The sequence below is a fragment of the Condylura cristata genome, unplaced genomic scaffold (assembly GCF_000260355.1).
Source record: "Condylura cristata isolate star-nosed mole 26May11 unplaced genomic scaffold, ConCri1.0 scaffold00010, whole genome shotgun sequence".
Classification (NCBI taxonomy): domain Eukaryota; kingdom Metazoa; phylum Chordata; class Mammalia; order Eulipotyphla; family Talpidae; genus Condylura; species Condylura cristata.
In genome coordinates, this window is record NW_004567111.1 from 8532438 (window position 1) to 8550141 (window position 17704).

At 39.6% G+C, this 17704-nt stretch overlaps 1 protein-coding gene across 1 annotated transcript in view; it reads left to right on the plus strand.

Annotated features, from left to right (window-relative positions):
• DCT (dopachrome tautomerase) overlaps positions 1-13758 on the plus strand; it is a 31392-nt gene extending 17634 nt beyond the window's left edge. The window contains exons 6-8 of the mRNA XM_004680299.1: positions 8773-8812; positions 10721-10922; positions 13583-13758. Of these exons, the coding sequence (XP_004680356.1) occupies positions 8773-8812; positions 10721-10922; positions 13583-13758 (418 nt within the window). The remainder of the gene's footprint in view (positions 1-8772; positions 8813-10720; positions 10923-13582) is intronic.
• Positions 13759-17704: the final 3946 nt, after the last annotated feature.

A 17704-nucleotide genomic window follows, 5' to 3' on the forward strand; every position in this document is an offset into this window, starting at 1 on the left:
ATCGAACTCATGCGGAAGCGGCTTTAGCTTCTCAGTGCAGCGCTTTAACCTGCTGCGCCACCAGGGAGGGCCCATGTTTTATTCTTGATGTGAATAATGGAATGTTTGCCTGTGTCAATTAACGTTAATCACACCACTGGAGTGATTAGACCACATTTCAGTTCCCTGCGTTAGAAAGCCGTGAGGTAGAGATGCTTAGCTTCAGAATGGCCCAGGACAGTTTACCATACAGAGGTGACTTCATAAGTTAGTACAATGATATTAGATTTAAAGTCTATCAACTTAGCATACTTTCAGCATCCTAAGCTAGCATCATCATAACTTAAAGTGAATGGTGTTGAGGCAGCTGTGTCCTTTGCAGGAAGACTCCAAAGTTTAAGAGCCCAGAAAGCCCAGCACCCTGGTACCTTTGGAGTAGCGCTCAGTCAAAGACACATAGTCCATAGACCACAGTCCTGTGGCTCATGGCTTGAGGCCCCTCCCTTTGCGAAGCACGCTCACCAATGCTGCTCCTGTCCGCTGCCACAGTCGTCCACCTTGGAGTGAATCTTCCTAAAGGTTCACTTGGGAGACTGGGCAGGAGAGGGTGGTCTTCCCTGGATATGCAAGACCGGGTTCTTTCACCCCTTCTGGGATGACTTGCTAATAAATGTGGGAAGGCTGATGCACCTGTCTTCACTTGCTCTCACGGTCACAGCACCCAGTAACAAGTTCACCTGAGATGGGGAGATACAGCCAGGACACATCCCCGGTGGTAATGGACAGATTGGGTTGGATCATTTTGCAAACCCGAAGGCAGCTTCCATCATTTGGCTTTGGTTGGTAACTAGAGATTCCACTCAAACTAACTTAGGAGGAAAAATTAAGTACTGTCTTATCTCTGAGAGATTCAGTCACAGTTAAATCTGTGGGACCTATGTGAGCGCTTGGTCTCATAGCTCTTTGCATACAGCTTTTTGCCCTGTGTGCTGAGACGACTGAAGGCATCACAGATGTGCAGCTATCAACTTAGTACCTGGCAGAAAGCTGCTGCATCAGCCCAAGACTGGCCAGACTGGAATTACCTTCCCCCCGCATCCCCCAACCCAATCAGTGTGGCCAGGGGAGCCGTCACAGGTGCATCGCATTTTGGGTTATCCAAATGGGAGGAGGTTAATGTAGGGAGGACGTTAATGTAGTAATGTGGACTTCCCATCTTTGCAAGTTCCCTGCAGGAAAGAAAGATTCTATTAGCTGCAAGAGAACAGGCGAGTGCAAGAGGGTGGGACAGGCAAAAATAACAAATGCCTTCGATTGAGACAAAACCCACATGGCTTGATTTTATCCACCAGCTTCCTACCAGCGAGAAGTAATGCACTTAGTGGATACATTACTATTGAGTATGAAGAAGCCTCACGAAAATTCCAAATGTAATTAACTTCCTTGATATAGTTGTGTTTGACTTCCCTCACACTTTAAAACAATAGGAAAGCCAGAAGGAAACATGACAGTGGGGTTTTAACTTAGAAGTCCAAGGCTTTAGTCTAAAAAAATGTTCCCTAAGATTGTCTGAGACAAGCAAGATGGAGGCGGTGAGGTGGGGCCCTGTGACCCCTTCCTCAGCGTCTCCACAGGCCAGCACCACAGAGAACCCAGGTGCCCAAGGTCTGTTGCTCATGCGGCGTGGATGGCAAAGCTGTGGGGCATCTCAGCAGTCAGGAAGAAGATTGCAATGGCAGCCGGAGAGATTAGGAAGCTGGGCTTTGCTCTGGACTGCAGGCTGTCAGGAAGAGGGGTGGCGATTCTCTGATGGATGCCAATTATACGAGGGCAGGCGAACCTGGCAGAGCAGCCGACCTTACGGGTGCTACCTGGGAAGGGTTAATATTAGTGATCCGTAGGTCGTGGCCTGGAGGATATTCCTGCCTTTGTCGGCACTCTGCCATGATTAAATGTTTGTGTCCTGGGGTATTAATGTCACAGAGGGACTTTGTCTGATGTTGGCTTCCCCTGAAGTTATTCCTGTCCAAGCAGGGAACATCAAAACCTTGCTGCTTTTCCTCTCAAGTCCAGTTCACCACAACGGTTGATTCAGAAGCTTCAGACAACACTGACAGTCCTTGCTCAGCAGCTAAACTCCAACAAGGAGTCTGCTTTACCGACACTTAACTCATCAGACAAGACTGAACAGTGTCCTTAGGGTTGGGTGTTGGAGGTTGATGTTTTCAGCTCAATTAGAAGAATTTATAATGATCCTTTTAAAATTTTGCCTATACTTTGAATTTATTTTCTTATCCAACTTAGATGACTATAAGAAACTACTGCACACTTTCCCAGAATTTTCCTCACCTTATTGTCCATCTTAGCAATGTGTCTTGGTTTCCTTAGATTATTATAACAATGTGTGTATAACTTATACAATAGAATTTATAACTCATAGTTCTGGAGGCTGGGGGGCAGTCCAAGGTCAAGGTGCTGGTCCATTTGGTGCTGAAGGCTCTTTTTCTTGTTTGCAGAGGGACACCTCATATGGCAGACACAGAAGTCTTTCTGGTGTCTCTTGTAAAGACACTAATTCTATCTTTGCAGGGGTCCACCATTTAGCTTACTTACCTTCTCCAAATACAGTCACAGTGGGGATTAGGCCTTCAACATACAAATTTGAGGAGGGGGAGGGCGCACAACCCATTCCATAGGACAACAAAGTCTGCAGTCATCATCTGATAGCAGTTTGTTTCTCTGGAATCCTGGGAGGCCACATGGCATAGTCAAAAGAGCATGGATCGCAAGTCAGTTATATTTAGCCTGACTTGTGTGCTCTTGGGAATCTCAATTAAGCTCTGTGTAGTCTCTGTTTCCCACTCTGCACAGCACAGTTCACAGGGTCTGGTGTGGGAGATACAAACCGTTGTGCTCACTGACAAAACTTTTAAACAACAAGGATAATATGAAGTTGCTCCAGCAACTGTCAGGTACAATGCAAATATCATTATAAAATTAACAATGTGTTTCATGGCCATCGGTGGGGAAGAATTAGAGAGCTATGCTGTGTGTTGGTTTTGAATTTCCAAGCCCTAATTGTGGCTCCTTGCCCTTTTCTCCATGGCAGAGTGTAGTGTCCTACGGCTGTTTACTGACAAGCATGAAGTCAGAGATATTTCCAAGGTGATTAATTATTTTCACTCCAGGCAGGTTACAGGAACAGGGGCTGTGGAGAGGGAGGGGAAGGTTCAGTTCCCGATGCATTCAGTGTCCCTGGTGTGTGGAGGTAGAGGATGTCTCTGGACTCCTGGGTTAGGGAGGGGGTGAAGGGTGAACGCTAAAGATTCCTGAGAGCCCAGAAGGTGGTGGATTGAAAGATTCTCTTTCTAAAACATGGTTTTCCAGTTATCTATTTTATGTTTTCCATAAATATAGTTAACCCCATTCTCTAACAAGGGGGGGACAAGTCTGTGAGTCCACCATGGCCACCTTTGCTGCTCTGCAGGATGCCTCCCTGGCTCCATGGCTCTAACTTGATGCTTTGCTTTATGTTTTTGGCTATTGCTTCAGCTCTTAGCTTTTGCTAACTATTTCTGGTGTCTACCTTCTTTGTGGTAGAGCTATACATCTACTTAATATAATATACATTCACTTGGGGCTTCCCTGGTGGCACAAGGGGTTAAGTCTTAGTACTAATGAAGCTATCAGCAGCAACTGAAGCACGAGTTTGATCCTCGGCCAGGGAGGTGACCCACATGCACAGCAGACCTCTCCTGTCTTGCCCACTGCTCCCCTCAGCAATACATGTCAGTAGATCTGCCTATTCTGCTCCCCACTCTGTCCCTGGTGAATCCTCTCACCCTCTGCACCTCTGGCCTACACCCCAGCTCTTATATGCATAAATAAATAAAATAAATCTTTAAAAATATATACATCCTCTTATTGGTAGTGGGAAGTCCACGGGGTTTACCACTGAGATGAAAAAAAAATGTACAAAATGAAGCATAATGTAAAATACATATATGTAAAATGAAAAAAAAATAAGAATAATAAAAATATATACATCCACTTATTGTATATACTGTATATATCTAAAGAAGTTTTGTTAAAGCTTACATTTTCAACTATGTAGTTTGTATGCACAATCTAAACTCATGAGGAAAATGTCACAGTACTCCTTATCAAGGAGTAGACAGCAGAATCCTCTGGCAAATGGAGGATACCACCTCAAAGCTTTCTCTCCTACTAAAGGAGAAAATGGTGATGTTAATAATTTGGTTTTCAACATCCTATGTTTTAAGGATTGTTATTATCGCCTGCCTATCTTTCCTTTGATGAAGTCAGAACTTGGCAACACTTTTCTATGCATGGTCACAAAGCTCTAGATTTTGAAGGCCAGAGAGATGATATCTGGAAACTACTCAGTCCAGACAGTGGAGCAAGAAAGCAGCCACAAACAGTCTCTGAAAAATAAGTGTGGCGTTCCAATAAAACTTTATTTATAAAAACGGACAGGGGCCTTATTTGTCAACCCCTGCCCTAAGCTGCCTTCTCTGCAGAAGGGATATCTCTTTAGTCATATTTTTCTTCAACTTTATGGGTGAAGAATCCTGTGACTTACATGTAGTTCAAAGATATTATGTGTTTAATCATCCTTGTCTTCATTAGTTTTAATACATTTAATATTGAAAATTTTGTTCTCTGTGGTATGTTACCATGTACATATAAATAGAGAAAAAGCCACAGCCTTTCTTTGATGGCACAGAAAGAATAATATTTGGCTCTTGTTCCAGAACATTACTCACAGTTCCTTTAGGGTATTTACAGAGTTTCATGTTGAAGTCTTAAATGATTTTTCACATATTGAGATCCCAGTTAAAGCTTTTAAGTGAACAGAGTTATAGCTTCAGGAATTTCTAACTCACAGTGCAATTCATGCAAATGCATTACATACAACATTTATTAAAATTATTTTTGTGAAATCTTTTCAAGTCTGAGAGGTACAAATTTGGATGTGATCACAATTCTAATAATGCTAATAATTCCTAAGGTAATTGAAGGAAATGTACCCATTTATCATAGAAAATAAGGTTAGGTCACAGGAATGCTAAATAGGGCTGTCTTCAATATTAAATTCAGATGTCATTTGGAAAGAAAGAAAAGGAGAGAAACCAATAGACTAGATAGTTGAATTATCTGACATACAAGAGACTAATACAAGATTAGTGCTTTTCCTCCCAGCGCCTACAGCAACCTTTCTTTAGAGAATGTTTGAACGGTCCCCTATTAGATAGGTAAATGTAGGGGCTTCAATTCCTCAGTGATTTGGGAGTTTGTTGGTTGTATGTTTCATACTGAACTGTTCACGCTTACCTTGAAAACTAAAATTCTGAATGGTGTAAAACATACAAGGGGCTTCCTTATATTTGTATTCATTAACAATGGCAATCAATTGGATAAGATAGGTGATTCAGGTAGGAACATATAGCCAGAAGAGAGAAAATGTGTACCTAAAAATAAAGATCCTAAGACCTTTTCTCTACTCTTCTAGGCTATGGTAAAATTTGTAAAATTAATAGGTCACAAAACCATGAATAACACTGAGTAGGAATGAGTCTAGTTAGCATTTTTAAAAGTATACAGGACACTGCTTTTTTCCCCTCCCAAATAGTAGAGCACATTAAAATGAATCTATTTTACTTATTCTTCTTAAGAAATTAAAAAAAAATCATAATTAGGCTAATCATAATTAGGGTAATGCTTAGTTAAAATAACATTGTTTTGCATCATTTTTTTTATTTTTAAAGGTTTAATGATATTTAATGTTATAATTATAGAAACACTGGCTAAAAATTTTTAAAAGTTCATAAACTGATCTTAATTTTTCTGCTTATTTCCTTTCTTATTCCTCTATGTTTATACAGTTGCAACTATGATGTATGTAATTTTTGATTATTGTATGGTTTCCTAAATGTTTTAATTTTAAAACTGATAATCCTTGTCAGAAATTTGAAGCTAAAAGACATAAAATACACAAAATACTATTTCTCCAGTATTACTTCCCCTATCCTTCCAGAAATATTTTATAAATATATGCTTACATATTTTTCCTCTCTTTTCACCCAAGTACTTTATACACAATAATACTTCTTTTTTATTGTTGTTGTTTTCCACTTATTATAAATCACAACATATCAGTTCATAAAAGACCTTCTTGTTCTTTTTCTAAAGGTTACACAGTGTTCTATACTATGAAGTCATCTGAAAAATTTGAACCAGTCTCCTTTTGTGAACATTTAGGTGGTTTCTGATCTTTTGCTTTACAAACAATCCCATAAATATGCAGGGTAAACCAAGAGAATAGAATTACTGGGTCAAAGGTCAAATAGAAGCATCTGACATTGTGATAGCTATTTCCATGTTGTGCTCCAGAAGGTTGAGTGATTCTCCCTACCAGCTGTGGAGCAGCTAATCTCATTAGTATGCGTTATACATTTCAAAACTCATTTGCCTTTCCTATCTGTTCACGTAGGACAATGACTTAGAAAAATCTGAAAGTTCATAAGAGAATTTGGAAAAGTTGTCTGTTCTCTATGTATGTCAGTGACAAAAACATCTTTTGATATTATACTTTTATTACAAACCGGATATGCTGTTTATAGAAAGTTGTGTTTTCTGTATTTTATCTGGGGATGAGATACTTAGATTGTCACCAACATCTTAGGCAGCCTGGCCAGGCGCCCAGTGAGTTTTTGTTAGAAGAATGTTACATTCATTAATGGACCATACTTTACAGCTTTATTTTAGTATCAAAAATGGAATGCTCCAAAAATTAGGTTGCAAATTTTGGTGTACAAACCTATTGTACATGCAGCTTCACTTTTTAACTTGTCACACAAACTTAACCTTTTAACTTCACACACTGTGGATGGTAAACTGCCCTCCTCATCTTAAACAGGAGAAAATGAAATTCACTGAGGCCAAGAAATACGCACATGGTCATATGAATCAGTTAGTGGTCGAGCTGGAATTAGAAGAAAAATTTCCTACTCAAAAATTTCCCCATGTCTTCTTCTAGCTATAGTTTTGCTTTGCATCAGCTTAGAAAAATTCTTGATTTGCTCCCTTGACAGTTCTTTTATTATAGCTGAGAAAATGGAGACCTGTTGGATCATGTTATAGGAACTTACACTGATTGATGAAGGGCCAGTCTACATAATTTTGGTTGACTTTTGAAATGCTAAAGCATTGGTTTTATCATGTGTAGTAGCACTCATGTCTCTCAAACACATTTGCTTGTTTTATAGCTGTGTAATACTATATACACACAAACATATAGTAACAGAGAGACATTCACTGACTCCCAAGTGGGAGTTTCCCATTTAAATTTAGTGCATTTACCCCCTTCCTTATCCTATACCTCCTTACTTGTTGAAGTAGACTAGAGCAGGTTTATACGCCAAAATTTGTAACCTAATTTCTGGAACATTCCATTTTTGACACCAAAATATAGCTGTGTGTATCTGTAGTAGGCATTAGGCAATAGTTTGCCCTGGCTTTACTTTTGCTTTTATTTATCACCCTCAAATTACATTTGCCTTTACAGAGATATTAAGTGAGTTCTTTTTAACTGTGTCTAATGAGGACGCCATTAGTTCCCCAACATCAGTTCAAAGCATTACAGAACAATGCCCATGACTTGAACAAAAATGCCTCTGTAGCCTGTGGTTACACTATTTCTCACAGCATTTTGTTTATTGCCTTCTTTGCATCTTCTTGGCATATCCTAGCCCTTTTTTGTTTTTGTTTTTACTACATTCTATTAACTGCGTACTCTGTGTATATTCCTATTAGAGCATTTATTGTATAGTGCTTTACAGTCCTCCGAGACCTATAATCTGTCCTCATTATTTTTCCTCATTCTTTTATCTTTCCAAATTATAAATTGCTTTAGAGGCTTGTGCCCTACTTAATTATTTACACTTTGCCCTGGTACTTTCCAAAAGTCGTTTGACTCTTACAGCTCTAAATATGGATATTTCTAGATCCAGATTTTTTTAAAAAGATTTATTATTTATTCATACAGAACTGGGGTATAGGCCAGATATGCGGAGGGTGAGAGGCTTCACCAGAGACAGAGTGGGGAACAGAACAGGCGGATGGACAAAGTACACTGCTGAGGGGAGCAGTGGGCGCGTCAGTAGAGGTCTGCCACGCCATGTAGTCACCTCCGGGGCAGGCGGGAATAGAACTCATGCAGAAGTGGCTTAGGCTTCTTAGTGCTGTGCTTTAACCTGCTGTGCCACCAGGGAAGGCTGATCCAGATTGTATTGCCTCTTTTTCTAATCAGGATCTCTGACAAACTCAAATTTGTGAGATACTCTATGGACTTCTTTGGCAAATACTTCCCTACTATCCCCCTACATACTTTTTCTGGATATTATTTAAGATTGTCTCAGTTGTTTAGAGCAGAAAACCCAAATTACAGAAGCCTAAACAAAAAAAGGAGCTTTGTTTTCCTCCTTATGTAAAGTTCAGAACTGGTATAGCGTCTGCATAATCATTACAGACACCTTCTGTCTGCTCACTGTACCTGGTGGAGTGGTTTAACTTTCTTATTGATTGATAAAATAGCTGCTGCAACACCAGCCATCACATTCATGTTCCAGGAAGCATCAAGGAGAAATAGAAAGGAAAGAAGGGACACTTTTCAGCTGACATCACCCCCTTTAAAGCACTTCTTCCCTAGAAGTGCCATCCTATGACTTCCTGTTAAGTCTCATAATAGCTAGGCTCAATGCTTCCCTAAAGAACAAAGGATAACACTGAAGAAGAGGAGAAGGGATACTGGGTAAGCAGCTGACAGGGCTTTCTGCCCTTTTACCTACCACCTCTATTACTTGGACTGCAAGCCTGAGGCAAAACTTCCATTTGCAGCTGGAAAGCTCCCCAGCTTACACTTGGAGGAATGAAGCACATACTTCTCTAGAACTTTCTAACCTATATGGCATTCCCATGGTTCACAGCATGAAGTGTCTTCTTCAGGGACCTGCCCCAATAACTCATGCTATTATTAGCGCCTTTTCCAGGACTGCTCTCCTTTCCCAGAGAAGAGTTATTTTGAACTCCCTTTGTAGAAAAAATCAGCTATTTACATTATTACATGTTCTTCCAAAGTTGTTACTTATGCAATAAACTCCTTGCCTTTATTCCTCCACATCTTGAATTTTGTGGCTCAAATTTGAGATTTTAGAATTCAAACATCTCTCTCTCTGAAATCCAGGTCTCATAGTTCTGGTTTTTACTTGACTATCTCTGCAGTAAACTTTAAAAATCTTTCTGGGGAGCAGTACTTCAGTAAAACTCTTCATTTTAACTATTCCCAATAAGGTCTTGTGAGACAGGACAAGCAGTTGTCCTATAGCAACTAACTATAGGAACCTCAGGTAAGATTTGAAATACCATCTACTGAGTAAGTAACCAAGTATAAGCCAGGAAGGTAATGAAATTAAAGGGGTTAGCTCTTCAGAGTGCAAAGAAGTTAGATTAGGGCCCACCAGGGAAAATGTCTCCAGACAGGGACCACTGAGTTCATCCTTGAGCAACTCTGATGCCAGAAAACAGCTGGAATAACATCGCACACTGAGGAAACCACAAAGGGGCCTGTTTGGTTAAACTGAACAAAAACTAAAACCACGTTGCCTGACACTGCTGTCAGCCAATAAATATTTATTGGGTATGGACGACTTTGTCCTATATGCGAGCGACGCCTGTGGCCTCAAAGCTGAAAAGACCTTTGGCTTTTAGGAGTTAGGGTTTTGTTTTTTTTTAGGGGAAACAGATAAACAAGTCAATAACAATTTATAGCATAATTTGATCAGGGCTATCATTGTGGTATGCAGTATCATAGCGAACGGTCACTGAATTCATTGAACTGGTACTTATAGAAATCAGTACCTCCTCACCCCCCTACGATAGTTCCTGTCACTGGGGACGCAGAAGGAACTGGAAAGCAGATGTTGGCCTTGAGCTCCCTGAACTTGTGGTGCAACAATGGATGAGGCCCTTGGACAGCCTGGTGCGTGGCCTGCTCTATACTCCGGTGTCTATCTTGTTGAGAGATGGGTGCTGGACACAAGGACCCTTTACTCTTGCTATATTTAAACATGTAATAGTCGCTCTATTTCAAAAGGATTTTAACAGGTTCCTTGAGAAAATAAAAATGAACATGACCCATGACCCTGTTTTCAGATGGACTCTTTTTGCCACAACACCAAGAACTCAAATGCGAAGGTGAGGAAAAGACAGCCAGAGGCTGTCCTGGTGAGGACAATTTGAAAGCCCATTTTGGGGATCTTCTATTGTATTAATATTTGAAATGTGTCTTTCTTCTCTATTAAAACCAAAGCATCTGAATATTGTCCAGAATTGTATCTCATACTTGCCATTTTTTCATAGTACTTAGTCGTAAGACACACCTTTGTTGAAGACATTAGTATTTCCCAAACCAAGCGTAAAACCTACAACATGAACTACCACTGGTTCACTTGATGAAGGGATTTATAATCCTGTTTGGAGAGACATGTCAGATAGCCTTGAACACTTAATGAAAAATACCAGGGAGGGTAACACTGAGGGTAGGCTGGGTAAACAGGTTTCTTTGTCAAGAGGACCTCCATTCCATGTTCTAGAAAGCTCTGTATTGGTCTGATTGGAGCGGCCCCATCAATGTTAACTGGCACATTCAACTGTCTTGCAGGTACTTCATTCCTTCACTGATGCCATTTTTGATGAGTGGATGAAAAGATTTAACCCATCTGTGGAGGCCTGGCCACAGGAACTGGCGCCCATCGGTCACAATCGGCTGTATAACATGGTTCCCTTCTTCCCTCCGGTGACCAATGAGGAATTCTTTTTAACCGCAGACCAACTTGGCTACAGCTATGCCATTGATTTGCCAGGTAACTAATGCAACTTCTAAGTGGATGATTCATTCATCTTCTAAAGCAGCTTTTATTCTTTTCTGTTTTTTACAAGGTAAACCAAGGCCTTAAATCGAAGTTTCCAGGTCTCAGGAATCTTATTTTCAATTTTATACAACATATAGATATAGCAAGATGAGCCTGTGTGCTGCCAACTAGACATCAGGGAAGACACTGGTGGATGACTGACTGTTTTAGAAACTGAATGTTCCACAAAGCAGCTTTTTGTGCTACACTTGCTTTAACCATTCTATGGGAATTAATCAACACTGGCTGTGGCTTGAAACATCTGTGCCAACAATGTCAAAATGTACTGGCCAGGGGCCTCCCTGGTGGTGCAAGGGGTTAAGTCTCAGCACTCTTAACGGCTGCTCTTGAGCCAGTGTGGCACGAGTTCAATCCCTGCCCAGGGAGGTGACCCACATGGTGAAACAGACCTCTCCTGTCCTGACCACCACTCCCCTCAGCAGTGTATTTCATTAGATCTTCTTGTTCTGCTCCCCACTCTGTCTCTAGTGAATCTTTACACCTCCCACACCTCTGGCCTGTACCCAGCTCTTTTATGCATAAATAAAACAAACCTTTAAAAAAGAGATGCACTGGCCACCGGGGGGGCAGACCGGGCAGGACCCAGTGATCAGTGCTGGATGTCAAGGCTGACTTTAGGGTGAGGCAAGCATGATACTTGCTTTGAGCACCAAGTTCAAGGGGAGGTCAAAAGTTTCAGGAATCGAGATAAGTAATAAAATAATGCAATGCAAAAAAAGGTTAATGCAAAAAAATCTATGAGGATTATCAAACTTAAATCACGGCAAGCTGTTCTTGTTTGTTTGTTCTACACACTGCATTATCTTGTAACTACACCCATTTTTTCCCAATTAGCCAGCTCACCTCTGCCAGGTGGGTTTATGAGGTTAACACTGGCCTGCCAACATGTTGGGCTAAACCAGGGCTTCCTGTGCATGTTTTGTTAATTAATGTTTTTTCAGTCATGCAGATTGCATTTTTTTAAATGAGCATGTCCACTTGTTTTAAAATATGGGAGACTATTTTAAAAGTGTATATAAAGGCATACATTTTTAATTTGCCCATATCTTAAACATAGTTTATAAAGAATTTTAGGACAGCTTGAGAAGAGGATATTTTTTAAAAGCTGAAAAATACACATCTGTAATACTTGTGGGTGGCTTCCTTCATTTGTTTTTCATAATTACCAGCTCAATACAGAATCAAAATGATTTCTGAGCTTGCATCTCTGTCTGACTTCAGAGTCTTTCAGGCCTGGAATTTGTACCCAGTTTACCTTCTTGTTCCATAACTACTATAGCTATTTCCTCTCTCTGGCAGCTGATGCTCTTTGACACTCTTCTCCTACCTCTGGGGCCGAACATAACAGTTATCAGAAATCCTGGTATGTGCATCCATCTTTTCTGGCATTAGTCTGTTAACAGGTAGGCTGAGGAACTACATATGCCCAAAATGTATTAACTCACCAGGACATGCTAATTCACATTCATTTATTGGGTTGAGAATATTTTTTTGTACAATAATGGCCATGGAGACATAACTACAATGGAAGATTGGAGAAAGAAATGAGGGATTTGGGAAAGGCTTCTTGAAAGAGGTGAGTCTTGACCTAGGTTCAAAGAGGTAGGTAAAACTTAAGGAGGTAAGAGGGAAAGTCAGGAGAATATTAGATTGAAAATCACAGGAACCAGAATTGTGGAAACTATATGGGACTTTAAAAAAAAAATTATTTATTTATGCATACATAAATGGGGTACAGGTCAGAGGTTCAGGGATGAGAGTATTCACCAGAGACAGAGTGGGGAGCAGAACAGGCCAACTGTTGAAGTACACTGCTGAGGGGAGCAGTGGGTGGGTCTGGAGAGGTCTGCCATGCCATATGGGTCACCTCCGGGGCAGGTAGGGGTTGAACTCATGCTGAAGTGGCTTTAGCTTCTTAGTGCTGCACTTTAACCCACTGCACCACCAGGGAGGGCCCTGTATGATTCCACTTTTATGAGGTACCCAAAGTAGTCAAATTTATAGAGACTGAGGAGTGGGGACTGGAGAGTTACTGTTTCAGTTTTGCAATGAAAAAGTTCTGTGGATGTTTTGTGGGAAGGACAGCACAATGATGAGTATACAGGTGATACCATAGAATTGCAGGCTTGGAAATGGCTAAGGTGATAACATATGTGTTATGTGTGTCTGAACACAATTTAAAAAACAATGTTGTTTTGCTGTTGAACACAAATGGCAGAATGAAAATATTTGTTTCAAGAAGACAAGACAGTCAACAATTGTACTGTGTTGTAGCAGGCAGTGAAAAAATGTTGCCTTCACAAAAGTAGTTATAAACTACTGTCCTTGGAGGGTTTAGTCTCTAGAAGCATTTGTGTAATTTTTTTATTGCAGTAAATTGTTTAAACCATAGAATGACATTATTTAATGGATGCCTCAAGAAAGTAATTGTGGATATGATGAATAGTGGGTGGGGAAGAAGATAAATTTTATTCCAGCATGTGTAGTTTTGCTTGATCCAAAAAAATAGACGTAAAAGGCAAATTGGTTATCTTTCTTTTCCTAAGAGCATTCAGTGAATGAAAACCCCAACATAAACTCTTCTGCTTTCATTTCAGTTGAAGAAACTTCCAGTTGGACAACAACTCTCTCTGTGGTTCTGGGAGTGTTGGTGGCTTTGGTTGGTCTTTCTGTATTGCTGGTTTTCCTGCAGTATAGAAGACTCCGAAAAGGATATGCACCGCTCGTGGAAACACGGCTTCACAAGAGATACACAGAAGAAGCGTAGAAGGCTTATGTCGTAGCCTTGAGGAGAGGCCGGCTAAATTCTGGTGCTAACCCCGACAATGGACAAATGAATTCCCCGTGTTCTTCCCTTAATGGAAGGACTTTGGCATAGCTCCTCTTACTGTGGTGATAATTCTAGATGCAGAAGATGCTTGCCTGTAGTTCCAATTAACTGCAGCTGAAATGCTTAGGGCTATCTCTACCATCAGACAAAGGGAGAACTTATCATATGTGGTATCTGTTAATAATTTCCATATTCATCAAGTCCTCTCATGTTCTGAATGCACCACACACACAAAACAAAGAGTATATTCAGTTTAATTTTCAGGTCAACGTAGTTGACACCTTATCAAGATGTTGGCTCCTTCCGAGGCCCTCTGGTCTTAGTTTGTAATGGGTGAGCTGGGGCTGGGAGGCTTTGCATGAGTCCCCAGGGTCCCTTTTACAACATCTATACTCTTAGATACTTTCTTGATCATCTTTTCCATTTTCTTTAGCATTTCCTCCCAAGCCTTTAAAATCATTGAGTATGAAAATAAAACTTATTTCCCGTATAAGATGGAGAATGAATGATCGACTCAGTTCTTTTTGGTAAATTAGATTTTACAGAATCCATCAAGAGTCTACCTAAGAGTAGATCTACCACAAGATCCAATGGCTGGATTAACGAAGATCCTATAGTTATAAATAAATATATAAAAGCTTAAATCAGAGCTTTACAGGTAATTAATGTACTGCTTTGAACCTATGGCAAGTAGAGAATTCCTCTTTCTAGGAAAAACTGACTGGAGTCCTTGCTTCTAGGTCTCCTTTCAATAATGTTGAATCAATTCCTTTAGAAGATGGCCTCAGGTGAAGCTTCTAGAAGTCAAGTTGTACACTTCTTACAACTCCAATGTCATTGTTTCAAATGACTTTGAAGTCCTCAGAAAATGGCCATGGTTAACTGATACAACTAATTGGCGTAAGTGCATTTGGCTTATTTTTAAGAGTTGGCTTTAGATGTAGTAAAGATGTACTGACAGTTATTTATGAATGCTCATCAATTGTCTCATCACTAAAAAGGAAACTCTACATACAAAACATAGCAATTCAGAATTAAGTGCTTAGGTTCTACTAAGTAATCATCAGATAATGAAAATGAGAATGAAGTCCCTTCCCTAAGATGTCTAGGCTTAGCAAGATGACATCTATTTCTGAGTAGTTGGTGATTATTGAGATCTCAACAGAGTTCATGTTCTCATATCCGGAAACTGTGTATTACAAATGAGGCCACAGTTCTAGAAGGTGATTCATTTGTTCATTTCAGTTCTTGTCCACTGGGATGGGACGGATGTGTATAATGAGTTGGTATTAAGAGGACCCTAGACTTATCATCTACATTTGGGGGTCCCAGAGAATGCAAGACTCACTAAGACCTAGCAGTATCTCCTCAATAAGATCACAAAAGCTAGATAGAGGGACAGAAATCCATTTGAAGGGCATTTGAGTCTGAGTTGCATAAAGCTACAGGTGTATGGAAGGGATGAATCAAGAAAGCCCCAAGTTTGTCATGGGGTCAAGCCCTACTGGCACATTTCAGCCACTGTCACTTGTGTAGATTTCAATTCCTGTCTTTAACAGGATTCATGGGAAGTTCAGCACTTCTTTAATTCACATGCTCCACTTTGGAAGATTTATGACTAGAACTCAGGGTTGGTAGAGAACATATTTTTACATCTTGTTTTTAAGCCCAAAGAGAAATATATTAAAATGAAGACATAATTATGCATGGTAGATATGTTCTTGAGAAGTTGTATATAAATCAATTATGTGATAAAAGCACCTGGGGAAATCACTTTCTATAGATGAACTATTATGAATAATTCTGTAAAGCAAATAACCACCTCTAGCTCACCCATCTCAGAATTTTTATACTTCATATCTTCATAAGAATTGGTGAAAGCAAGAGCTATCTGAGGTAGAATAAAGAATAATCACTTATAGTTAGCTACTTTTACCTAGGGTGTGTGCACCTTTTTATAAATATTATGCTTTATAATGTCTTCCTAAAAGAAATAATTTTCTAATTTTGTAGTTCATATAAAAGAAATAAAATGTTCTAACATTACAATAAATCAATTAGGAATGCCTTGTAGCAAATCTAGAAGTAGAACTAATCTGTAGAATAAAAACATTGGTATTTACCTGTACTATTATGTAAATTAACACAGAAAACATCACTGAGCATTGGAAGGCTATACCTCTCAATAATGGCAGCAAAGAAATGAATCTTGAAGAAAGTGAATAGATCAATTTTTATGCTTTTATCCACAATATTAAAAAATTGAGTGTACATGAATCACGGTTTCAAAAGAAGTACTTTTATAGAGCTAACGTTCAGAAGAGAAAAGAAATCCTGCAACAGCTTTTCTTTGCAAATTAAATGCTCTTTTAATGTTTAGACTCACTTGTATCTTGCTTAGAATTTAACATTCCTAATTATTATAATGACAATGGGTAATTTTAACATCATTAACAAACGGAAAATTTATGAAAGAGGAAAAAGAAATGTTTTGTAGATGAATGTTCATCTTTGGGGACTGTGGTGAATATCAATTCCCATCTTGTTGATATTCACTATACAAATATTGAAATATGTGTGGTGTGTGTGTATATATATATGTGTATATATATATATATATATATCCACATATATATCAACATAACTACTTGATTTTTGCAAAGAAGTTCTTAAGTACACTGATGTGTCTACTTCCTTTTGAGTGGGGCTACTATCATACAGGTAAGAAAGTGAAACATCAGCCTTCTTCCAGAGGGTGTCTTTCACTCTCCCCAGGGTCTAAAAACTGATCTTAGGGGTGAGGGTTGTTAAGATGGCTACTTCAAGTCACTAAGTAGGGATGAGGGGTCTTGCAGCAGCCAACGTGGTGATCTCAGGAGAGCCTTCCAAGTTGGTGAACCTATTGGAAACCCCCAGAAGAAGGAAGTCAGGGCCAGGTCCACACCTGGACCAGAAGCTTTTAGAGTTCAAGTGTTCTACTTCTTGGTACAACTACCAAAGCACTTTTGAGTCCTCAGAAAATGACTGTGATTAATCAACACAGGCTAATTAGCTTAAAGAGTCAGTTCAACCTTGCTGTGGGACATAATTCTGCCTCCGTACACAAACCTAATGATTCTATTCTCACGGTGCCTAGTAAATCCTGACTACAAATATTTTGTGAATGAATCAATTGATCTCAAAGTAGAACTTTTAAAACTCATGACTTCTAACATCTACTTTACTACCAAGGACTGGATAAAACCTAAGATAATGGGGTCTTCTGTCTCTACCATGAAATGAATAATAACCTAGCCTATATCTTAGGTCATACTCCAGGTACTATCTCTCGATGCAGCCTAAAACTAGGGGACCCTTCTCAGCCAGTCTTTTCGAATGTACCTTCTTTTTAGGCCTTAATTCTAACACTCATAGGAGCTAGGGTTGAAAGCTAAGACCTTGATGTCCTGAAGGTCTAATCTCAGAGGAAGGAGTTAGTGGGAAAATTCAGCCAGAAAAGCCAGTACCTTTTCTACGCCAATAGATCAAGCAGCATTGTTTTCAAAGCCCCTACAACTGACAAGAAACTGACTTTGGCTATTGTGGCAGTTCAAACTGAAAATAACCCCTGTGGATTTAATTATGTTTTGACAGGTAGCTTAGTACATTTTTAAAAAAGAACACACCAGAAAACTGTGAGCAATAGGGTAAGCTTAAAGTTTTCTAAGACCAAAAAACAAAACAAAACTTCAAGGTTCCCATTTAAGGTCTGTGTCCTCTAGATATTTTCAGCAAGACTCCATCTACTTGGGGGAAACCATTTAACCCACTTGTGTTATTAGCCCCATAAACACAAGTCAGATTTCTTGGATGTCCCATGGTTGAATGTGGTCTGTTTTCTGGC